Below are 26,368 nucleotides of genomic sequence, written 5' to 3'. Positions count from 1 at the left end.
TAGTGTCGTGCCCTCCCAGCCCTAGTGTCGTGCCCTCCAGCCCTAGTTGTCGTGCCCTCCAGCCCTATGGCGTGCCTCCCAGCCCTAGTTCGTGCCCTCCCAGCCCTAGTGTCGTGCCCTCCCAGCCCTATGTCGGTGCCCTCCAGCCCTAGTGTCGCCCTCCCACCCTAGTGTCGTCCTCCCACCCTAGTTCGTAAACCTGTGAGTCCAGGTCTTCTCCCTTCATACAGAGATTAGCATCGATGACGTTCAACCCAACCAGCAGTCCGGCGATCACGGCTCCTTCCTCCTCCATCATGAGAGCGTTGGACTCGTAGAACTCACTGAGCAGGTCCTTTCTGTTGATGATAGTCTTCATGTAGTCTGACAGCTTCTTCTGCATCAGGGCCAATCGCAGCCAGGCCCGCCCTCTTCCTAACGGGGTTCTGGTGACGGACGGGGGGGTTACACCAATCACATAACTGAACTGGTGAACAGGGGATTAGGCCAATTATGTATCAACTACACAACGTGTGACATGTTTACACCAATCAGATACCAAGTGAACCGTGTGCGAGTCTGTCTACCATCGTAATCTAACCACACAGTGTTACTCCACCTAGTAGTGGAGAGGCTTACACCAATGGAACCTTTATTTAACCAGTCAGTTACGAACAAATTCTTATTTACAATGACGGCCTACCCCGGACGACGCTGGGCCAATTGTGCGCCGTCCTATGGGACTCCCAATCACGGGCAGGATGTGATATAGCCTGGATTCGAACCAGGGTCTGTAGTGACGCCTCTAGCACTGAGATGCAGTGCCTCGGGCCGCTGTGATACAGCCTGGAATGGAACCAGGGTCTGTAGTGATGCCTCTAGCACTGAGATGCAGTGCCTCGGACCGCTGAGATATAGCCTGGATTCGAACCAGGGACTGTAGTGACGCCTCTAGCACTGAGATGCAGTGCCTTAGACCGCTGTGATACAGCCTGGATTCGAACCAGGGACTGTAGTGACGCCTTTTGCACTGAGATGCAGTGCCTTAGACCGCTGCGCCACTCGGGAGCAAAGATACACAGGTAACTGCCAGAATAAAGGAAACACTTGGGTAAATGAGGGATACAAAGCATATTGAACGCAGGTGCTTCCACACAGGTGTGGTTCCTGAGTTAATTAAGCATTTAAAACATCCCATCATGCTTTGGGACGCTCCTGTATTAAAATGCCCAGCTGCCCGTTATGTTGGCTACCATGGATAGAAGAAGAGATCTCAGTGACTTTCAAAGACGGATCTCAAAGGAGCAGAGGGGGTTTCAAAACCCTACAATTTCCGTCCCCCCCCGAAATTAACAAAACAAAATCTGTCAGTGGAAGCCAGAGAAATATTGTTTTTTGCCTGGGCTGTCTCTCAATCCACCGCATCCGCCGATCTCACCCTTCAGCATCTGCTGTGGAAGGTGGCAGAGATACAGTGTTGTTTGTCAGACCAGGAGACATCCTGAAAATGGGTCTTCCCCCAAAAAACGTCTGTAGCGTTTCAACGGTTTGGCCTATTATGACCACTCTTGAAAGATGAGACTATCCTCTTTGCTCTACGACCCCCCCCATGCGTCACAGGACTCATCTGAAGGATCTGGTACTAGTTTTAATAAAATTATTGGAAGTATATATGGTGATAGTTCAGTGCCTAAAATAAGGGGATAGTTATGTTTCCGGATCTCTCTTCTATCTCAGAGGACACTTCAGAACAAACTTCCTTCACATTTGATTTAATGACCATCTGTTGTTTCATGAGGTGAATCCTAACCCTAACCCTAACCCTAACCCTATTCAACGTATTTCATTGGCTAAGAGCAGTAATGCCAAATATGTATCATTCCCCCCCCAAAATGTTTATACCTTAAGGGGTCTTAAACTTAAACTGATCCATGGTATGCCCATCTGACAAAAAAAACATATGTCAGTTTAGAACCCCACCACAGCTTAGACTGTGGAGGGTTAAAGGGTGTGTGTGTTTCTGGTTTTACTATCCGTGTGGGGACCAGACCTCAACCCTATATAATAACACTTGAGACAGCACTTTCCACCACCATCAACAAAACAAAGGATTTCATTTCTCATGGAGGAATGGTGATGCATCCCTCCAATAGAGCTCTGACCCTTGTAGAATCCAAGAAGCAATGAAGCTGTTCTGGCGGCCCAACGCCCTATTAACACACTTCATGTTGGGGTTTCCTTTCATTTGGCAGTTACCTGTTGATCTTCAATATTTTGAGTTAGAGGGAAGAGAGGATAGGACATTAGTGGACGGACGTCAGTCAGACGGAAGAGGACATTTAGGGACGGCTAGTCAGTCAGGACGGCGTAAGAGGGACAGATTAGGGAACGGCGCTCGTCAGAGACGGGGAAGGACATTAGGGCGGCGTCAGTTCAGACGGGAAGAGGACATTAGGGACGGCGTGCAGTCAGACGGGAAGAGGACATTTAGGGACCGGGTCAGTGCAGGACGGGAAGAGGACATTAGGGACGGCGTCAGTCAGACGGAAGAGGACATTAGGGACGGCGTCAGTCAGGACGGGAAGAGGACATTAGGGACGGGCGTCAGTGCAGACGGGAGGAGGACATTAGGGGACGGCGTCAGTCAGACGGGAAGAGGACAATTAGGGACGGCGTCAGTCAGACGGAAGAGGACATTAGGGACGGCGGTCAGTCAGACGGGAAGAGGACATTAGGGACGGCGTCAGTCAGACGGGAAGGGACATTAGGGACGGCGTCAGTCAGACGGGAGAGAGGACATTAGGACGGCGTCAGTCAGACGGGAAGAGACATTAGGACGGCGTCAGTCAGACGGGAAGAGGACATTAGGGACGCGTCAGTCAGACGGGAACGAGGACATTAGGGACGGCGTCAGTCAGACGGGAAGAGGACATTAGGGACGGCGTCAGTCAGACGGGAAGAGGACATTAGGACGCGTCAGTCAGACGGAAGAGGACATTAGGGACGGCGTCAGTCAGACGGGAGAGGACATTAGGGACGGCGGTCAGTCAGCGGAAGAGGACATTAGGACGCGTCAGTCAGACGGGAAGAGGACATTAGGGACGGCTCAGTCAGAGGGAGAGACATTAGGGACGGCGTCAGTCAGACGGGAAGAGGACATTGGGACGGCGTCAGTCAGACGGGAAGAGGACATTAGAGGACGGCGTCAGTCAGACGGGAGAGGACATTAGGAGACGGCGTCAGTCAACGGAAGAGGACATTAGGGACGGCGTCAGTCAGACGGGAAGAGGACATTAGGGACGGCGTCAGTCAGGCGGGAAGAGGACATTAGGGACGGCGTCAGGCAGACGGAAGAGACATAGGACGCGTCAGTCAGACGGAGAGGACATTAGGACGCGTCAGTCAGACGGGAAGAGGACATTGGGACGCGGTCAGTCAGACGGGAAGAGGACATTAGGGACGGCGTCAGTCAGGCGAAGGTCTTACTTGAGTCCTGGCAGGTCTTTGACGCTGGCGGTGATCTCTCCAGCCTCAGGGGTGAGTTTCTCCACCAGCTCCAAGGCCCCCCAGAAAGACTTGTTCTGCCCAGGAACGTCTTTCTGTGGGCTGAGGGGGGGGGGGTCGGTAGAGGGAACGTTAGGCCAACAATACTACACAACACCAATGCTAAGATCATCCTGACAGGGCACTTCTAAGCATCCTGAATGTACAGAATCAGTAGGTTATAAATCTGTCACACTTACATCATTATAATCAGATTCAGAGTGTTTAATAGTCACATGTACAGGGATGCAGGTGTGATTGCAGGGTTACAGTGAAACTTTTAGGTTCTGAGCTCCAACATACAGGACTAGTGAAACGAAATAATGACAAATGGTAATAAAACTATAGAATAATTACACTATATACACATAACAACTGTAGCAGGGAGGAATAATGACATGTTCATTGGGGGTAGAAGCAGAGTAAAGACCATAGGGGGAGTAGCAGGGAGGAATAATKACATGTTCATTGGGGGTAGAAGCAGAGTAAAGACCATAGGGGGAGTAGCAGGGAGGAAGGGGTTGCAGGTAGCTGACTAGTGGGGGCTATTCAGCAGCCTGATGGTCTGAGGGTAGAAACTATTGGCCAGTCCTTCCAGTTTTTCCCATGATGCTCCTTTGCTGCCCCCGTCTGAGTGATTGAAGATGGGAGAGCTGCCCCCGTCTGAGTGATTGAAGATGGGAGAACAGGGCATGGCTTGGTGGGTCCCTGATGATCTTCTTGGCCTTCCTGCGACACCTGGTGTTGTAGGTGTCCTGCAGGGCAGGCAGCGGGCACCCAATAGTGCGTTAGGCTGCATCACCCTCTGAAGTACCTTGCGGTATACCCGCAGGAGCACGTGCTACGGGTGGGTGCTGCTATGGTGACCAGTGAGCTGAGATTTACCTAGCAAAGACTTATAGATGACCTGGAGCCAGTGGGTTTGGCGAAGGATATGTAGTGAGGACCAGCCAACGAGAGCATACAGTTCGCAGTGGTGGGTAGTATATGGGGCTTTGGTGACAAAGCGGATGGCACTGTGATAGACTGCATCCAATTTGCTGAGTAGAGTGTTGGAGGCTATTTTGTAGATGACATCACGAAAGTCAAGAATCGGTAGGATAATCAGTTTTACGGGGGTATGATTGGCGGCATGAGTGAAGGAGGCTTTGTTGGAAGCCGATTCTAGATTTAATTTTGGATTGGAGATGCTTAATGTGAGTCTAGAAGGAGAGTTTAGAGTCTAACCAGACACCTAGATAGGTAGTCCGGCAGCGATCGGTKCAGTGATCGGTTGAAGAGCATGCATTTAGTTTTGCTTGCATTTAAGAGCAGTTGGAGGCCACGGAAGGAGTGTTGTATGACATTGAAGCTCATCTGGAGGTCTGTTAACACAGTGTCCAAAGAAGGGCCAGAAGTATATAGAATGGTGTCGTCTGCGTAGAGGTAGATCAGAGAATCACCAGCAGCAAGAGCAACATTGATGTATACAGAGAAAAGAGTCGGCCCGAGAATTGAACCCTGTGGCACCCCCATAGAGACTGCTAGAGGTCCGGACAACAGGCCCTCCGATTTGATACACTGAACTTTATCAGAGAAGTAGTTGGTGAACCAGGCGAGGCAGTCATTTGAGAAGCCAAGGCTATGGAGTCTGCCGATGATAATGCGGTGATTGACCGAGTCGAAAGCCTTGGCCAGGTCGATGAAGACGGCTGCACAGTACTGTCTTCTATCTATGGCGGTTATGATATCGTTTAGGACCTTGAGCGTGGCTGAGGTGCACCCATGACCGGCTCGGAAACCAGATTGCATAGTGGAGAAGGTACGGTGGGATTCAAAATGGTCGCTGATCTGTTTATTAACTTGGCTTTCGAAGACCTTAGAAAGGCAGGGCAGGATAGATATAGGTCTGTAGCAGTTTGGGTCTAGAGTGTATCCACCTTTGAAGAGGGGGATGACCGCAGCAGCTTTCCAATCTTTGGGAATCTCAGACGATACAAAAGAGGCTGAATAGGCTAGTAATAGTAATAATAATAGGGTTGCAACAATTTCGGTGGATAATATTAGGAAGAGAAGGTCCAGATTGGCTAGCCCAGCTGATTTGTACGGGGTCCAGGTTTTGCAGCTCTTTCAGAACATCAGCTATCTGGATTTGGGTGAAAAGAAAATGGGGAAGGCTTGGGCAGGTTGCTGTAGGGGGTGCAGGGCTGTTGACCGGGGTAGGGGTAGCCAGGTGGAAAGCATGGCCAGCCGTGGAAAAATGCTTATTGAAATGATCGATTATCGTAGATTTATCGGTAGTGACCGTGTCGCCTAGCCTCAGTGCAGTGGGCAGCTGGGAGGAGGTGCTCTTATTCTCCATGGAATTTACAGTGTCCCAAAACGTTTGGGAATTAGTGCTACAGGAAGCAAATTTCTGTTTGAAAAAGCTAGCCTTAGCTTTCCTAACTGACTGAGTATATTGGTTCCTGTCACAGGATGTCTTTGTGCTGGTGAAGGGCAGTGAAGTCTGGGGTGAACCAAGGGCTATATCTGTTCTTAGTTCTACATTTTTTGAATGGGGCATGCTTATTTAAGATGGAGAGGAAAGTACTTTTAAAGAATAACCAGGCATCCTCTACTGACGGGATGAGGTCAATATCCTTCCAGGATACCCTGGCCAGGTCGAATAGAAAGGCCTGCTCGCTGAAGTGTTTTAGGGAGCGTTTGACAGTGATGAGGGGTGGTCAATAGACCGCGGACCTATTACGCACGCAGGCAATGAGGCAGTGATCGCTGAGATCCTGGTTGAAGACAGCAGAGGTGTATTTAGAGGGCAAGTTGGTCAAGATGATATCTAAGAGGGTGCCCATGGTTACAGATTTTGGGTTGTACCTGGTAGGTTCCTTGATAATTTGTGTGAGATTGAGGGCATCTCGCTTAGATTGTAGGATGGCCGGGGTGTTAAGCATGTCCCAGTTTAGGTCACCTARCAGMACGARCTCTGAAGATAGATGGGGGGCAATCAATTCATATATGGTGTCCAGGGCACAGCTGAGAGCTGAAGGGGATCTATAACAAGCGGCAACGGTGAGAGACTTATTTCTGGAAAGGTGGATTTTTAAAAGTAGAAGCTCGAATTGTTTGGGCACAGACCTGGATAGTTAAACAGAACTCTGCAGGATCTCTCTGCAGTAGATTGCAACTCCGCCCCCTTTGGCAGTTCTATCTTGACGGAAAATGTTATAGTTAGGGATGGAAATGTCATGATTTTTGGTGGCCTTCCTAAGCCAGGATTCAGACACGGCAAGGACATCAGGGTTGGTGGAGTGTGCTAAAGCAGTGAATAAAACAAACTTAGGGAGGAGGCTTCTGATGTTAACATGCAAGAAACCAATGCTTTTACGGTTACAGAAGTCAACAAATGAGAGCGCCTGGGGAATGGGAGTGATGCTGGGGGCTGCAGGGCCTGGATTAACCTCTACATCACCAGAGGAACAGAGGAGGAGTAGGATAAGGGAACGGCTAAAGGCTATAAGAACTAGTTGTCTAGTGCATTCGGAACAGAGAGTAAAGGGGGCAGGTTTCTGGGCGCGGAAGGATAGATTCAAGGCATAATGTACAGACAAGCGTATGGTAGGATGTGAGTACATTGGAGGTAAGCCTAGGCATTGAGTGACGATGAGAGGTTTTGTCTCCAGAGGCACCATTTAAGCCAGGTGCGGTCACCGCATGTGTGGGGGGTGGAACATAAGGGCTAGCTAAGGCATATTGAGCAGGGCTGGAGGCTCTACAGTGAATAAGACAAAAATGACTAACCAAAACAGCAATAGACAAGGCATATCGACATTAGGGAGAGGCATGTGTAGCCGAGTAATCAAAGGGTCCAGTGAGTAGCTAGGCGAGCTGGAGGCACGGAGATTCAGACAGCTAGSAGGCCGGGGCTAGCAGATGGGCCTCAGGGGGACCTGTTGAAACCCGTTGGCAGACTAGTCGTGATAGATCGCGGGGCTCCGTTTCGGCAGCAAAGGGTCCAGGCCAATTGGCAAAAGAGGTATTGAAGCCCAGGGATTATCTAATGAATTTCTTCAGGCTAGCCGGGAGATGGGCCTAGCTCCAGGCTAACTCCAGGCTAACTGGTGCTTGCTTCGGGACAGAAACCCCCCTCGGACGGTTACGTTGGTAGACCAGTCGTGATGGATCGGTGGGGCTCATTGTCGGCAGCAAAGGGTCCAACTGACAAAAGAGGTAATTGAAGCCCTAGGAGCGCTGCCTCTGGGTGAGTGGTTTCCTGTTTGCTTATTTCCTTATACAGCTGACTGAGTGCGGTCTTAGTGCCAGCATCGGTCTGTGGTGGCAAATAAACAGCCACGAAAGGTATAGCTGAAAACTCTCTCGGCAAGTAGTGTGGCCTGCAATTTATCACAATAAAATCTAGAGACTTCCTTAGATTTTGTGCACCAGCTGTTGTTTACAAATATGCACAGACCGCMTCCCCCTCATTTTACCGGAGTGTGCTGTTCTGTCTTTCAGCTAGCTGAATATCCATGTCGTCATTCAGCCACGATTCCGAGAAACATAGGATATTACAGTTTTTGATGTCCCGTTGGTAGGATATTCGTGATCGTACCTCGTGTAATTTATTGTCCAATGATTGTACGTTGGCGAGTAAAATTGACGGTAACGGCAGCTTTCCCACTCGCCTTCTGTGGGTCCTAACGAGGCATCCCGCTCTGTGTCCCCTGTACCTGCGTTTCTTCCTCTTGCAAATAACTGGATGTTGGCCCTGTTGGGTGTTCGGAGTATGTCCTGTGCGTCCTGCTTATTGAAGAAAAACATCTTTGTCTAATCCGAGGTGAGTGATCACTGTCCTGATATCCAGAAGCTCTTTTTTGCCATAAAATACGGTTGCAGAAACATTATGCACAAAATAAGTTACAAATAACGCGGGAAAAAAAMCAAATAGCACAATTGGTTGGGCCCCCGTAAAACTGCTGCCATTTCTTCTGGCGCCATTTTAATTTAATCTGGTGACGGAGTCGGCGTATTCATTGATGTTAATCTCCTGAGGCGACCCGGAATATATTTCAGTCCACGTGATCAAAACAGTCATGGAGACAGAATTCTGATTGGTCGAACGAAAGCTGCACAGACCTGACCACCAGCACTTCCCTCTTGAGTCTTTGTTTGTAGGCAGGGAGAAGCAAGATGGAGTCATGGTCAGATTTGCCAAAAGGAGGATGAGAGAGGGCCTTATACCCCGTGTCCAAAAGGCGTGTAGCAATGGTCAAGAGTAGAATTTCCATGAGTAAGACAGTCGATGATAATAATTTGGGAGCACGGTTCTCAAATTATTATTATCAAAGATATGACTGAGGATTCTTGTTACACCAGAGAAACAAGCCTACATCTATACAAACATCAGATCTGTTTTGGCAACCAACTCCTCAATGTCAAGTTTGGTGAAACAAGACCGCACAAACAGATATGGGACGAGGCAAGAACAAACAATAACAATAAACAATAACATAGGTAGGTAGCCGACGTCTCTGTACTTTTGAGTCCGTGTTTGAGGCAGTGCTCCATGACCACGAAGAACTGCTGTAGCGGAGCGTAGTCCGAGTCCAGGGTTCTGCCCAGGTTCAGGGCCGACTCAATCAGACCCTTGATGCTCAGCTTAGCCATGTTCATCAGGTTCAACCGCTCGATGGCTATAGGGTCCTTCGGATCTGGACAGAGGGACAGAGTAGAGGAAGAAATAGAGGGGCAGGCGAAGAAGATAAAGGACAGAGGGAAGAGGGAGAAAGAAGAGATGTCAACAAACAAACCCTGGTACAATATAGTCACCAGGTCAGCAACTAGTGTTGAATGGTACTCTGAAGTATTCATTCTAACCACGAAAAGACTTCAGGGAAGCAGAGAGACGCTCGGTCGAACTCTCCAACAGAAGGACTGACGATTCCAACAGAGATCACGACGACACACTGGGCGTAAATATATATTGATTGCAATTATCAACGGTATAGTGACTCCTTTTGTCTTTTCCGCCCTTTATAGTCCACACCCACTTCCCTTTGTCCACCAAGCCGTCATATCGGCTTAGCCCACTAGGGAACCTCCTCATTTCCTTGTTGTGTGTTTATGTATTTCTGTGATTATTTAGTTAGTAAATAAATGATTAAGACAATTGATGTGTGGATGATTCATAGTGAAGGCTGGGTTCATGCAGATAACCAACAATTTACCATGTTTTGAATGAGACTATTGTGAGGTAAAAAATAATTCATTAATTAGAAGACTAATTGATCAGATATTAAAATATCTGAAGAGTTATATTAGGAAAATTATAACTTTGTAATCTGAAGATTTTCCTTAGTTGATATATTGAAGAAACATCTCAAGACATCAGTCAGGAAGTTAAAGCTTGGTCGCAAATGGTTCTAACAAATGGACAATGACCCCAAGCATACTTCCAAAGTTGTGGCAAAAATAGCTCAATGACAACAAAGTCAAGGTATTGGAGTGAACACCACAAAGCCCTGACCTCAATCCCATAGAACATTTGTGGGCAGAACTGAAAAAGCGTGTGCGAGCAAGGAGGCCTAYAAACCTGACTCAGTTACACCAGCTCTGTCAGGAGGGATGGGCCAAAATTCACCCAACTTATTGTGGGAAGCTTGTGGAAGGCAACCCAAAACGTTTGACCCAAGTTAAACAATTTAAAAGGCAATGCTACCAAATACTAATTGAGTGTATGTAAACTTCTGACCCACTGGGAATGTGATGAAATAAATAAAAGCTGAAATAAATCATTCTCTCTACTATTATTCTGACATTTCACAATCTTAAAATAAAGTGGTGATCCTAACTGACCTAAGAGAGGGATTTTTTACTAAGATTAAATGTCAGGAATTGTGAAAAACTGAGTTTAAATGTATTTGGCGAAGGTGTATGTAGAAGGTGTATGAAGAAGGTGTATGTAAACTTCTGACTTCAACTGTATTGAATCCCCAATTTCGATCTTGTCTCATCACTGCAACTCTCCAACGGGCTCGGGAGGCGAAGTTCGAGTCATGCGTCCTCCGAAACATGACCCGTCAAAACCGTGCTTCTTAACACTCGCTCGCTTAACCCGGAAGCCAGCCGAACCAATGTGTCGGAGGAAATACCATTCAACTGATGACCAAAATCAGCCTGCAGGCGCCTGGCCAGCCACAAGGAGTCGCAAGAGTGCGATGAGCCAAGTAAAGCCCCGCTGCCAAACCCAAACCTAACCCGGACAACGCTGGGCCAAACGTGCGCCACCCTATGGGACTCAGCCGGTTGTGACACAGCCTGGGATCGAACCCGGTTCTGTAGTGACGCCACAAGCACTGGGATGCATTTCCTTAGACTGCTGCGCCACTCAGGAGGCCTGAAACAGTATGGTTTCATCTCTGACCAATCTGCTAACTTCTCTCTTTAGAAATTAAACTGCTCTCCAATACTACTTCGTAGAAAACCAGCCACAGAAACACTATGGTCGCTGCTTACTCAAAGTGCAAATAATTTACTGAACAAAAATAAGCGCAACATGCAACATTTTTAACTATTTTACTGAGTTACAATTCATGTAAGGAAATCAATCAACTGAAATAAATTAATTAGGCCCTAATCTATAGTATTTTCACGACTGAGCATGGGAGGGAAAAGGCCAATCCACTTGGGAAACTGGCCAATCAGAATGAGCCCACAAAAGGGCTTTATTACAGACAGAAATACTCCTCAGCACCCCGTCAGCAAGCCAAATGCTCCCTCCAAACTTCAGACATCTGTGACAAAACGGCACATTTTAGAGTGATATTGTAATGTCCCCAGCACCAGGTGCACCTGTGAAGTGATCATGCTGTTTAATCAGATTCTTGATATGCCACACCTGTCAGGTGGATGGATTATCTTGGCAAATGAGAAATGCTCACTAACAGGGATGTAAACAAATTTGTGCACAAAATTTGAGAGAAATAAGCTTTGTTCGTATGGAACATTTCTGGGATCTTATTTCAGCTCATGAAACACGGGACCAACACTTTACATGTTGCGTTTATATTTTTGTTGAGTRTAGATAGGCTATAGGATAACTGCAGAGCAGCACACCTGTAAACTATTTACAGATCCTATGAACAGGAAAGTTCTGGTGCATTTTTCCAGAGCCAGTGGATGGAAGAGGTTTTGCAGCTTTGTGGAGAGGCAGTGAGGTTAAACTGGCACAGAGCACCGAGCGCCACCCAACAGGCCTAGCAGCAGCAGTGTATTTGCCAGGAAACCAGGAAACAAAAAGGGACTGAAGCAACAGAACAGGTTCCTGGAATATCAACCACACAGAAGAGGGGAGGCAGAAAGAAGGTGGCAAAATGGAAGGAGCAGCAGTCATGTTGAGGTGTTGTGTTGCGCAGGCCAATCCATGCTGTAGATTGGATGGCCACACAGCCACTGGCCAATCCATGCTGTAGATTGGATGGCCACACACAGCCACAGGCCAATCCATGCTGTAGATTGGTATGGCCACACACAGCCACAGGTCAATCCATGCTGTAGATTGTGATGGCCACACAGCCACAGGCCAATCCATGCTGTAGATTGGGATGATGGCCACACAGCCACAGGCCAATCCATGCTGTAGATTGGATGATGGCCACACAGCCACAGGCCAATCCATGCTGTAGATTGGATGATGGCCACACAGCCACAGGCCAATTCCATGCTGTAGATTGGATGATGGCCACACAGACAGCCAGGGTGGGTAAATTGAACAGATGCCATGCCAAACACACTAGTGTGGCAAAAAGCTTTGAGATACCGCAAAGCAGGGACACAACAACCGATTAGTAATCAGATCCTTCCCCTTGGCCTGTGGAAGCAATATGGTGAAAAGGGTCACCACTATACTGCTTATATCTAAAACATTGAAGGGTCCAAGGGGAACGGAGTGAACTGGGACCAGATGTCAAGGTGGTGAGAAATGAGCCCAGGAGGATGAAGGTGCAGGTTTGGGAGGATGAAGGTTTGGGAGGATGAAGGGTTTGGGAGGATGAAGGTTTTGGGAGGATGAAGGTGCAGGGTTTGGGAGGATGAAGGTGCAGGTTTGGGAGGATGAAGGTTTGGGAGGATGAAGTTGGATGTTTGGGAGGATGAAGGTTTTGGTGAGGGGATGAAGGTGCAAGGTTTGGAGGCATGAAGGTGCAGGTTTGGGAGGATGAAGGTTTGGGAGGATGAAAGGGTACTTCACCAAATCTATGAAATCCTCCTGAGTCTTCGTTTGCGATGGAAAAGAAAGAGAAGAGAGGGATACTGTCGTCATGCATACTAATACCATGTGTGGTAACCAAAGTAACATCAAGGAAGGGTAAACAAGGACATAGGCCTCAATGTTAAGACTTCCTTGGACTAAAATAGTGCTACCTAGCCAAACGATTACCTTATAATAGTCTATGGGCTGAAAATAAATACACAATGACATGGTTTATTTCGCATCAATCAAGGTTGACAGGAATATTAGGCTACAATCATACAGGGCAGCTTCCTGCTTTACAAAAATCAACAAAAAAAATGGAATCCAAAATCTGCCAAGACTCGATTCAATTATCACACTACAGTTGTAAAAGGTGACGAAAGAAGATCATTCTTCTCATTTCTGTCTGCTAATAAGGCTGAACGTCAACAGCACATTATTGAATATTAAATGAACGCTACAAATACATTAAAAAGTTGCCAATTTGGCTTCAATCAATTAGCTTAATAGAAAGAGAAGAATATATTTGAAAAAAAATGTTCCCAGAAAACGTATCTTATGTTTCTAACTACAGAAACAATTTCAGTACAATCTGAGATGGTTGGTGTCATAACATGGACCCGTCTGATCAAGTAGATGTTGTATTTAGGCCAACATTGCAGTGAAAAGCTCCCAATGCAAAGGCCAGCGAATGATAATACATTTGGGTTTATTTCGGCATGATAAAAAATGTATGTAAAAAAAAGTCAARAAACCTGACAGCTTTCCACTCAGCCAGATATACAGTACCAGTCAAAAGTTTGGACACACCTACTCATTCAAGGGTTTTTCTTTATTTTTCACTAATTTCTACATTGTAGAATAACAGTGAAGACATCAAAACTATGAAATAACACATATGGAATCATGTAGTAAGCAAAAAAGTGTTAAACAAATCAAAATATATTTGAGAAGAAAGATTTCTTCAAAGTAGCCACCCTTGGCCTTGATGACAGCTTTGGACACTATTTAGGCTGGGTTTCTGTACAGCACTTTGAACTGGAACACGCTGTCGTACACGTCGATCCAGAGCATCTCAAACAGTTGAAACCGGGATTAATCTGTGAACAGCACACCTATCCAGTGTGCCAATGGCCATCGAGGTGAGCATTTGCCCACTGGAGTCAGTTGCGATGCTGAACTACAGTCAGGTCAAGACGACGAGCTTCCCTAGTATGGTTTCTGACACTTTGTGCAGAAATTCTTCAGTTGTGCAAACCCACAGTGTCACCAGCTGTCCGCGTGGGTGGCTGGTCTCAGACAAACCCATAGTGTCACCAGCTGTCTGGGTGGGTGGCTGGTCTCAGACAAACCCACAGTGTCATCAGGCCGGTTGGCCATACAGCCACATTCTCTAAAACGACGGCGCACAATTGGCCCAGCGTCATCCAGGTTTGGACGTCATTGTAAATAAGAATTTGTTCTTAACTGACTTGCCTAGTTAAAGAAAGATTAAATAAAAAAAATAAACAGCTCTGGTGGACATTTCTGTAGTCAGCATGCCAATTGCACGCTCCCTCAAAACTTGAGACATCTGTGAAATTGTGTTGTGTGACAAAATTGCACATTTTAGAGTGGCCTTTTATTGTCCCCAGCACAAGGTGCACCTGTGTAACGATCATGCTGTTTAATCAGATTCTTGATATGCCACACCTGTCCGGTAGATGGATTATCTTGGCAAAGGAGAAATGCTCACTAACAGCGATGTAAACACATTTAAGTACAAAATTTGAGAGAAATAAGCTTTTTGTGCGTATGGAACATTTCTGGGATATTTTACTCAGCTCATGAAACKTTACATGTTACGTTTATATTTTTATTCAGTATAAAGTTAATATTTCAACTATTCTATGGTGTTGTCTGATTTGTCTAGTCATTACTCCTTTTGTTTGTAGAGGAAAAGTAGAACGTGGACTGTTCTAGCATCTTCAAAGTGTGCTGTGGCGTAGTGCCACAGCTAAATGACTGCATCGAAAACACTGGTCTGCATCGTTACTGTATGGAGGCAGGATGGGAGAGAGGATATCCTGAGTGTCTACATCCCAGCCCTCCTCCCTGCTAGACACTCTTGTAATCATGGAGTTAAATCAGTGGGTTACCAAGCGCTGAGAACCAATGATGTAACTACATTACCACAGCATCCTCCTGAACAGGGCTCCATCCACCCACCCCCGACGCTCCCCATCCTCCTAGACTAGGTCAGCCTCAGCCCTATCTGTACCTTCGTGGGCTGGCTCTGGGTCTGGGGTGAGGGAGATGTCGTTCAGCTCCCTGAGACAGAGCCATTCTCCGTCCACCGACACGCGGAAGTTACACAGGTAGATGGTCTCCCGGGCGGCTTGCGTGATCTTGTCGGTGGTGGGAGTCGGGGCGTCGGTCTGGGCCATCAGCTCTGCCATGATGACTCAGCGAATAGGAGGGCTGAGAGACGAATGGAAACAACGCAGCTCTCTTCAGAAAGGCAACGCAAAAGCCCGTCTCTATGTGCTGAAAACAAAGAGAGAAAAGAGGAGACTGGATGGATGCTGGGTTTGTTATTCCTCCCCCTTCACGCTCTCCTCCCTTTACAGATGAGTAAGGAAAAAAAGCCACCGTGTATCTGTCTCAACAAAGGCTGCAGCCCTGCCCTCACCTCTGTGCGTCTATGCAGCGCGGTGCGGTCTGGGTACTGGGATAACCACGCTCTCCTCTGATGGGCTCTGCCTCTCCTCTCGCTCGGCTAGCTCAGAGTAGGCTGTGAGCAGGCAGTGAGTCGCTGCTCCTATGACAGACACCAAGATGGCTGCCTGATAAAGAGCTTGCTGGGTAACAGATCAGTCTCACGTGACCAGATGGTGCGTTAAAAGATGTTACTTTGTTGCAGGGAGGGAGAGCTTCATCTTTCTTTCTGGCACCAGCCAGATTTCCTGGTTGGGAAGGAATATTAATCAAAACACTGAACTGAGAACCACCACTTAACAGGCACTACAACTCCCCTGTATTAAAGCACTGGACATTAACTATTTGTTCAATCAGCCTACAACATCTAATGTTTTTAGGACAAGTATTGAAACATTGGTATCTCTTGGTCATTTGTTCAGTAAAATAAGTTGTTCTCAATGACTTACCTAGTTAAATAAAAAATAACGCGTGCATTGTTGTAGACCGCAGGAAAATTAAATTTCACACTGATGTAACAACTGAGTAATAATACTATATTAATAATGACAATAATGAACCCAGATCTGCGAGTCACGAAACAATTAGCCTGCTGAGCAAAAGCCTAGGCATTAGGCTCGTTTACAGCATTTCTAGTTCTTTATTTTACCTCATTCTGCTGCCACACCATTCAGTTCTATATTTTACCTCATAGTGCTGCCACACCATTCGGTTCTTTATTTTACCTCATAGTGCTGCCACACCATTCAGTTCTTTATTTTACCTCATAATGCTGCCACACCATTCAGTTCTATATTTTACCTCATAATGCTGCACACCATTCAGTTCTATATTTTACCTCATAATGCTGCCACACCATTCAGTTCTTTATTTACCTCATAATGCTGCCACACCATTCAGTTCTTTATTTTACCTCATAATGCTGCCACACCATTCAGTTCTATATTTTACCTCATAGTGCTGCCACCCATTCAGTTCTTTATTTTACCTCATAAGCTGCCCAACCATTCAGTTCTTTATTTTACCTCATAGTGCTGCAATGCCATTCAGTTCTATATTTTATATAATACAGGGATGCAAACTGCTGAGGGACCAAAAAGGTGACACTTTTTTTTGTTGCACTGAGATGGTTGTCCTTCTGAAGAGAGATGGTTGTCCTTCTGGAAGGTTCTCCCATCTCCACAGAGGAACTCTGGAGCTCGGTCAGACCATCCAGCTACATCTAGCCTGTACCAAAACAGCAACTACACCACCGGTCAAAAGGTTTAGAACACCTCATTCAAGGGTTTTTCTTTATTTTTACTATTTTCTACATTGTAGAATAATAGTGAAGACATCAAAACTATGAAATGGAATCATGTAGTAACCAAAAAAGTGTAGATTCCCTAGATTTCCCTTGATGACAGCTTTGCAAACTCTTGGCATTCTCTCCACCAGCTTCATGAGGAATAGTTTTCCAACAGTCTTGAAGGAGTTCCCACATATGCTGAGCACTTGTTAGCTGCTTTTCCTTCAGTCCACGGTCCAACTCATCCCAAACCATCTCAATTCAAATCAAATGTTATTGGTCACATACACGTGTTTAGCAGATGTTATTGCCGGTGTTGCGAAATGCTTGTATTTCTAGCTCCAACAGTGCAGTAGTATCTAAAAATTTCACAACAATACACACAATATAAAGTAAAGGGTACTAAAACATTTCTGCAGCATTGAAGGTCCCAAAGAATACAGCGGCCTCCATCATTCTTAAATGAATGTTTGGAACCACCAAGACTCTTCCTAGAGCTGGTTGCCAGGCCAAACTGAGCAACCGAGTCACTCTGACAGAGCTCCAGAGTTCCTCTGTGGTGAGAACCTTCCAAAAGGACAACCATCTCTGCAACACCAATCAGGCCTTTATGGTAGAATGGCCAGATGGAAGACACTCCTCAGTAAAAAAGGCACAACAGCCCACTTGTAGTTTACCTAAAGGATTCAAACCAGGAGAAACAAGATTGAACTCTTTGGCCTGCTTGCCAAGTGTCACGTCTGGAGGAAACCTGGCAACATCCCAACGGTGAAGCATGGTGGTGGCAGCATCATGCTGTGGGGATGTTTTTCAGCGGCAAGGACTGGGAGACTAGTCAGGATCAAGGGAAAGATGAATGGAGAAAAGTAACAGAGATCCTTGATGAAAACCTGCTCAAGACTGCTCAGGACCTCACGACCCTAAAAACACAGCCAAGACAACGCAGGACTGGCTTCAGGACAAGTCTCTGAATGTCCTTGAACGGCCCAGCCAGAGCCCGGACTTGAACCCAATCGAACATCTCTGGAGAGACCTGAAAATACCTGTGGAGCGACGCCTCCCCATCCAACCTGTCAGACCTTGAGAGGATCTGCAGAGAAGAATGGGAGAAACTCGCCAAATACAGGTGTGCCAAGCTTGTATCGTCATACCCAGGAAGATGAGGCTGTAATCGCTGCCAAAGGTGCGTCAACAAAGTACTAAGTAAAGGGTCTGAATACTTATGTAAATTTAATATTTCTATTTTAATTTTTTTAATATAAATTATCAAACATTTCTAAAAACCTGTTTTTGCTTTGTCATTATGGGGTAGTCTGTGTAGAACGATTAGGGGGGAAAACAAAATGTAATCAATTTTAGAATAAGGCTGTAACGTAACAAAATGTGGAAAAAGTCAAGGGGTCTGAATACTTTCCGAATGCACTGTCTATCTACACTGGACAAAAATATAAACACAGCATGTAAAGTGTTGGTCCCATGTTTCAAGAGCTGAAATAAAAGATCCCAGAAATGCTCCCACGCGGTTCAATTTTTTTGAGAAATTTGTCAACAACCGTTAGTGAGCTTTTCTCATTTGCCAAGATAATCCATCTACCTGACAGGTGTGGCATTTCAAGAAGCTGATTAAACAGCATGATCACTACACGGGTGCAACTCGTGCTGGGGACAATAAAAGGGAGGTAAAATGTGCAGTTCTGTCACAACACAATGCCACAGATGTCTCAAGTTGCGGGAGCGTGCAATTGGCATGCTGACTGCAGGAWCATTTGCCAGAGAATTGAATGTTAATTGCTCTACCATAAGCCACCTCCAACGTCATTTAAAGAATTTGGCAGAACGTCCAAAAGCCTCACAACACGTGTAACCACGCCAGCCCAGGACCACCACATCCAGCTTCTTCACCTGCGGGATCGTCTGAGACCAGCCACCTGGACAGCTGATGAAAATGTGGGTTTGCACAACCAAATCATTTCTGCACAGTCTCGGGGAAGCTCATCTGCGAGCTCGTCGTCCTCACCAGGGTCTTGACCTGACTGCAGTTTGGCGACGTAACCGACTTCAGTGGGCGAATGCTCACCGTCGATGGTCACTGGCACTTCTTTACGGATGAAGGCTCATCCTGACATGACCCTCCAGCATGACAATGCCACCAGCCATACTGCTCGATATGTGCGTGATTTCCTGCAAGACCGGAATGTCAGTGTTCTGCCATGGCCAGTGAAGAGCCCGGATCTCAATCCCATTGAGCACGTTTGTGACCTGTTGGATCGGAGGGTGAGGGCTAGGGCCATTCCCCCCAGAAATRTCCGGGAACTTGCAGGTGCCTTGGTGGAAGAGTGGGGTAACATCTCACTGCAAGAACTGGCAAATCTGGTGCAGTCCATGAGGAGGAGATGCACTGCAGTACTTAATGCAGCTGGTGGCCACACCAGATACTGACTGTTACTTTTGATTTTGACCCCTCCTTTGTTCCGGGACACATTATTCCATTTCTGTTAGTCACATGTCTGTGGAACTTGTTCAGTTTATGTCTCAGTTGTTTTATCTTGTTATGTTCRTACAAATATTTACACAYGTTACGTTTGCTGAAAATAAACACAGTTGACAGTGAGAGGACGTTTCTTTTTTTGCTGAGTTTACATGTTTTTCAATAATTTCATCCAAACTGGTCAAGAGCGCCTGCGAGGCCAGGCGCTAATATATTATTTTTGATGCATGACGCGCTGCAAGTCCCGCCTCTTCCATCTCATTGGTTTTCAGGAGAATATACCCACATGGGTGATTGAAAGATGAACTGAGGGCCACACTCCAGGCAGTGATGCACCTTAAAGCTGGTTGCCAACCGCCATTTAAAGTCCAAAGAAGAAGAAGACTAAAGGAGGAGAGATTACCAGAAAGAAAAAAAACTTTGATCTGTGGATTAATTGTCAGAGTAGAGGACCTTGTGCATTTCAGGTAAAATAACAACCCAATGTTTACATATCCCAGGACAAATTAGCTAGCAACAGCATGCTAGCCAGCTAAATTGACATGAATGTTTAATGCTTTTCGACCTGTCCCCCAATTAATATAGTTGGTTCAGAGTTTGTTTTGATATTTCAACCTCCGTGTCCTGATCATGTCTGGTGTGGTGGACAAAATGAACACGCGTGCGATGTTGCACCCGGTCCTGTCAGCATGTTAGAATATTTTTTAGGACATAGGACTTGACAATGACATTAATGCATGCTAATGGTTAAATTGCGAGAACTGTTCAAAACATTGTAGTTTGGCTGATTATCGAGTTAGTCTGTTGTGTATCAGTTTACCTGCCGCGCAAATGTCTCTCTCTCCTCTGGCAACGGCCCACTGGCACACCGGGGAGGGATTCTCATTCATTACCAAAAATGTGCTATAACTGAGCAATAACTCACTAGCAATTATTAGCAAAACATTTGCAMAACGTGGTCCTCTTCGATCTCAAAAACGCCTCTGAGGCTGAAATGTAATCTGATCAGCCATTCAGGAATGGAGCTCACCTACTCTGTAAATATTATCCATGACATGTATTGTTCCCTTACATTATACACATCAGGTATGCAAACAACCAGCATAGACAACAAGCTAGCTAACATGACTACCTAGCTAACCAGCTACATCGAGCCTGCATCAAATCACCAACTACTGACGTGGTGACACAGAATTAGCTGACCAGAGGTGTTCATCAATCACCTGACTCTAGGTAACCTAGCAATGTATAGACTCTAGGTAACCTAGCAATGTATAGACTCCAGGTAACCTAGCAATGTATAGACTCCAGGTAACCTAGCCATCTATAGACTCCAGGTAACCTAGCCATCTATAGACTCCTAGGTAACCTAGCCATCTATAGACTCCAGGTAACCTAGCCATCTATAGACTCCAGGTAACCTAGCCATGCGATAGACTCTAGGTAACCTAGCCATCATAGACTCTAGGTAACCTAGCCATCGATAGACTCTAGGGTATAACTTAGCCATCGATAAGATCTAGAGTAACCTAGCCATCGATAGACTCTAGGTAACCTAGCCATCGATAGACTCTAGGTAACCTAGCCATCGATAGACTCTAGAGTAAAACTAGCCATCGATAGACTCTAGTAACTAGCATCATAGACTCTATAACCTAGCCATCTATAGACTCTAGGTAACCTAGCCATCTATAGACTCCAGGTAACCTAGCATCTATAGACTCCAGGTAACCTAGCCATCTATAGACTCTAGGTAACCTAGCCATCTATAGACTCTAGGTAACCTAGCCCATCATATGACTCTAGGTAACCTAGCCATCTATAGACTCTGGTAACCTAGCCATCTATAGACTCTAGGTAACCTAGCCTTATAGACTCTAGGTAACCTAGCCATCTATAGACTCTAGGTAACCTAGCCATCTATAGACTCTAGGTAACCTAGCCATCTATAGACTCTAGGTAACCTAGCCATCTATAGACTCTAGGTAACCTAGCCATCTATAGACTCTAGGTAACCTAGCCATCTATAGACTCCAGGTAACCTACCATATAGACTCCAGGTACCTAGCCATCTATAGACTCTAGGTACCTAGCCATCTATAGACTCTAGGTAACCTAGCCATCTATAGATCCAGGTAACCTAGCCATCTATAGACTCCAGGTAACCTAGCCATCTATAGACTCTAGGTAACCTAGCCATCTATAGACTCTAGGTAACCTAGCATCTATAGACTCTAGGTAACCTAGCCATCTATAGACTCTCAGGTAACTAGCCATCTATAGACTCCAGGTAACCTAGCCATCTATAGACTCCAGGTAACCTAGCCATCTATAGACTCCAGGTAACCTAGCCATCTATAGACTCTAGGTAACCTAGCCATCTATAGACTCTAGGTACCTAGCCATCTATAGACTCTAGGTAACCTAGCCATCTATAGACTCCAGGTAACCTAGCCATCTATAGACTCCAGGTAACCTAGCCATCGATAGACTCTAGGTAACCTAGTCATCTATAGACTCTAGGTAACCTAGCCATCTATAGTGCCAATGTTATCTGTTGAACAAAATTTCATTCAACCGTTTGATTATCTAGGTTACCTAGATAGTTGGCTAATGTTAACTGTGTGGTCTAACTAAGGTCTTGTTTTGCTGGTCAACTAGCTAACTAGTTAGCCAAATTATTACATTTATTGAAACTCACTTTTCGTTTTGTTGGACATTCTTTCGATATTGAACTCATATTGAACAGGAGTGGGAGATGACAGTCCAGTCTTTGCAAATCGGATGTTCGCTGAACTGAGCGCCTCTTTAAAATAAATGACCGACGTCGGAGAGAAAGACTCATCCGGGGTGCCAGCAACATGTCGGTTTTTAGCTTGAATATGTACTCTGTCCGAGTCCCCCGTGGCGTCCAAACTTTGTGAAAGTTGTGGATCCTGAAAAGGGTACGATGATATTGACAGCCTCCCCTCGGCCATCTTCACTGCAAACTCATATGACTCGTTTCCAAAAAGCAGTGCCAAAGCAATATCGTAGCAAACTACCAGCGCATGACGGATATACACTTAGWTCGTTCACTTCTTTCTTACACGAAAGATTTAATAGATAACTTATTTTCTGCAACTTCCTGTTTTTCTTTATAGTTTTGCAGTCTACTCTCCACAAAATCCGTATCTGGAGAACTTCAGAGAATCGCAGTGCAGGCTATGACGTGAACAAAACGTGACGCATAACTGTCATAAAGAAACCTCATTGCCAAAACATTTTACACCAACGAAATGCATTAAAACACAACTTTATTCGGGGTTATATGTGTTTATGTAGTAAAAAACATATATTTAAAAAAAGGAGGCCTGTATAATGCCGAGAATATATTTTTTTACATATAGATATACAGGAGCAGATCAGAGTACACAGTAGGTAGGATACTTATTTACGTAAGAACATGACTTATTATATAATTCAATAAAAAAATTGCCGTTATTCATCATAACATTTCAATACAAAAACATTTGATGCAGCTGAGATTGTTTTTCATAGTTTGATATTTTAGCGCCCTCTGCTGACAAGCAGCACACTATAGACCTTCGTGGTTGCTTTTACACCATTAGTTTACACGGGCAGCCCAATTCTGATATTTTCTTCACTAATTGGTCTTTTGAACAATCAGATCAGCATTGAAAAAAAGCGCTGCTGTGAAAAGATCTGATGTGATTGATCGAAAGACTAATTCGTAGAAAAAACATCAGAATTGGGCTGCCTGTGTAAAATGCAGCCATGAGTCCCAAGGTCTCGTCTATAGGGGAGAATCTGAATTAGTTTTGCTCGACTCCTCACGTCCTCCTCCGTTGTGGAAACAAATGTGCTTGTATGAAATGAGACTCTCATTAGGTAAATTACGTTTACACGGGTGGAATTCGCCTACCTACGAATTGACTCTCTTCACCCATTCGACCACTTTCCTGACTTATGGCGGCGAACAGGAGACGATCAACAAACAGACACGCACTCCAGACATCACTCACAGGAAGGCCAAGAAGATCCTCAAGGACCTCAGCCACCCGAGCAACGGCCTGTTCTCCCAGTACCATCAGAAGGCAGAGGCAGTACAGGTGAATCGAAGCTGGGACCGAGAGGCTGAAAAATAGCTTCAATCTCCAGGCCATCAGACTGTTAAATAGTCACCACTATCCAGCCTCCACCCAGTAACCTGTCCTGAACTTTAGACACTGTTACTAGCTACCACCCAGAACTCTACCCTGCACCTTAGAGGCTGCCGCCCTATATACATACTCATTAAACACTGGTCCCTTTAATAATGTTTACATACTGTTTTACCCACTTCATATGTATAATACTGTATTCTAGTCCTGGTTCATCCTATATAACTACTGCCCTGTCCAACTTCATACTGTATTTAGTGCTGGTTCATCCTATATAACTACTGCTGTTTCACGTCATATTGTATTCTAGTCTCTGGTTTCATCCTATATAACTACTACTGTCCACTTCATATGTATATACTGTATTCTAGTCATGGCTCATCCTATATAACTACTGCTGTCCACTTCATATGTATATACTGTATTTCTAGTCATGGCTCATCCTATATAACTACTGCTGTCCACTTCATATGTATAAATGTATTCTAGTCCTGGTTCATCCTATATAACTACTGCTGTCCACCTTCATACTGTATTCTAGTGCTGGTTCATCCTATATAACTACTGCTGTCCACTTCATACTGTATTCTAGTCAGGCTTCATCCTATATAACTACTGCTGTCCACTTCATATATAATACTGTATTCTAGTCCTGGTTCATCCTATATAACTACTATTGTCACTTCATATGTATATACTGTATCTAGTCAGGCTCATCCTATATAACTATCTGTTACCCACTTCTATGTATAATACTGTATTCTAGTCCTGGTTCATCCTATATAACTACTATTGTACACCTTCATTGTATTACTGTATTCTAGTCAGGCTTCATCCTATATAATACTTTGTCCACTTCATATGTATATACTGTATTCTAGTCAAGGCTCATCCTATATAACTACTGCTGTCCACTTCATATGTATAATACTGTACTTAGTCAGCTCATCCTATATAACTACTGTCTGTACACACCATCTATATACTACCCTGCCTCGTACACACCATCCTATATAACTACTGTCTTGTACACACCATCCTATATAACTACTGTCTGTACACCACCATCCTACTATAACTACTGTCTGTACAACCATCTATTAACTACTGTCTGTAAACCATCTATATACAGTTTGAAGTCAGAAGTTTACATACACTTAGGTTGGAGTCAATAAAACTTGTTTTTCAACCACTCCACAAATTTCTTGTGAACAAACTATAGTTTTGGCAAGTCGGTTAGACATCTACTTTGTGCATGACACAAGTTATTTTTCTAATAATTGTTTACAGACAGATTATTTTCACTTGTAATTCACTGTATCACAATTCCAGTGGATCAGAAGTTTACATACACTAAGTTGACTGTGCCTTTAAACAGCTTGGAAAATTCCAGAAAATTATGTCATGGCTTTAGAAGCTTCTGATAGGCTAATTGACAACATTTGAGTCAGTTGGAGGTGTACCTGTGGATGTATTTCAAGGCCTACCTTCAAACTCAGTGCTTCTTTGCTTGACATCATGGGAAAATCAAAAGAAAATCAGCCAAGACATCAGAAAAAAATTGTAGACCTCCACAAGTCTGGTTCATTCCTTGGGACAATTTCCAAACACCTGAAGGACCACGTTCATCTGTGCAAACAATAGTATGCAAGTATAAACACCATGGGACCACGCAGCCGTCATACCGCTCAGGAAGGAGATGCGTTCTGTCTCCTAGTGATGAACGTACTTTGGTGTGAAAAGTACAAATCAATCGCAGAACAACAGCAAAGGACCTTGTGAAGATGCTGGAGGAAACATGTACAAAGTATCTATATACACAGTAAAACGAGTCCTATATCGACACAACCTGAAAGGCCGCTCAGCAAGGAAGAAACCACTGCTCCAAAACCGCCATAAAAAAGCCAGACAATGGTTTGCAACTGCACATGGGACAAAGATCGTACTTTTTGGAGAAGAAATGTCCTCTGGTCTGATGAAACAAGAATATAACTGTTTGGCCATAATGACCATCGCACAACCAACCACACTACCTGTGACTTTGACCACATTCATTCTTCTACCAGTATGTTTGTTTTCAATTTTAGTCGCAGACAGCACAAACTGCCACATTTTCTCTGTGACCACTAATACTGCTTCAGACAACTATAGACCCTTCCTAGGTACTGGTAGAATCTTGAGACCCAGCTAGGTCCTAGATAGTGGTAGAGACCCTGCCTAGGTCCTAGATAGTGGTAGAGACCCTGCCTAGGTCCTAGATAGTGGTAGAGACCCTGCCTAGGTCCTAGATAGTGGTAGAGACCCTGCCTAGGTCCTAGATAGTGGTAGAGGACCCAGCCTAGGACCTAAATAGTGGTAGAGACCCTGCCTAGGTCCTAGATAGTGATAGGACCCAGCCTAGGTCCTAGATAGTGGATAGAGGACCCAGCCTAGGTCCTAGATAGTGGTAGAGACCCAGCCTAGGTTCTAGATAGTGGTAGAGACCCTGCCTAGGTCCTAGATAGTGGTAGAGACCCAGCCTAGGTCCTAGATTAGTGGTAGGAGACCCAGCCTAGGTCCTAGATAGTGGTAGAGACCCTGCCTAGGACCTAGATAGTGGTAGAGACCCTGCCTAGGTCCTAGATAGTGGTAGAGACCCTGCCTAGGTCCTAGATAGTGGTAGAGACCCTGCCTAGGACCTAGATAGTGGTAGAGACCCAGCCTAGGTCCCTAGAATAGTGGTAGAGACCCTGCCTAGGTCCTAGATAGTGGTAGAGACCCAGCCTAGGTCCTAGATAGTGGTAGAGACCCAGCCTAGGTCCTAGATAGTGGTAGAGACCCTGCCTAGGACCTAGATAGTGGTAGAGACCCTGCCTAGGTCCTAGATAGTGGTAGAGACCCTGCCTAGGTCCTAGATAGTGGTAGAGACCCTGCCTAGGTCCTAGATAGTGGTAGAGACCCTGCTAGGACTAGATAGTGGTAGAGACCCTGCCTAGGACCTATAT

The 26,368-nt window shown here is 45.4% G+C and overlaps 1 protein-coding gene across 1 annotated transcript in view; it reads right to left on the bottom strand.

Annotated features, from left to right (window-relative positions):
• Nucleotides 1-15,573, bottom strand: part of rufy3 (RUN and FYVE domain containing 3) — a 25,269-nt gene extending 9,696 nt beyond the window's left edge. Inside the window, 4 exon segments of the mRNA XM_024141638.2 lie at nucleotides 167-425; nucleotides 3,466-3,571; nucleotides 9,024-9,209; nucleotides 15,009-15,573. Coding sequence (XP_023997406.1) covers nucleotides 167-425; nucleotides 3,466-3,571; nucleotides 9,024-9,209; nucleotides 15,009-15,186 — 729 coding nt within the window. The 5' untranslated portion in view covers nucleotides 15,187-15,573.
• Nucleotides 15,574-26,368: the final 10,795 nt, after the last annotated feature.

Source organism: Salvelinus sp. IW2-2015, unplaced genomic scaffold, assembly GCF_002910315.2.
Source record: "Salvelinus sp. IW2-2015 unplaced genomic scaffold, ASM291031v2 Un_scaffold2642, whole genome shotgun sequence".
Classification (NCBI taxonomy): Eukaryota; Metazoa; Chordata; class Actinopteri; order Salmoniformes; family Salmonidae; genus Salvelinus; species Salvelinus sp. IW2-2015.
The sequence above is the reverse complement of the archived record's forward strand: the minus strand, read 5'-3'. Positions and strand labels throughout refer to the sequence as shown.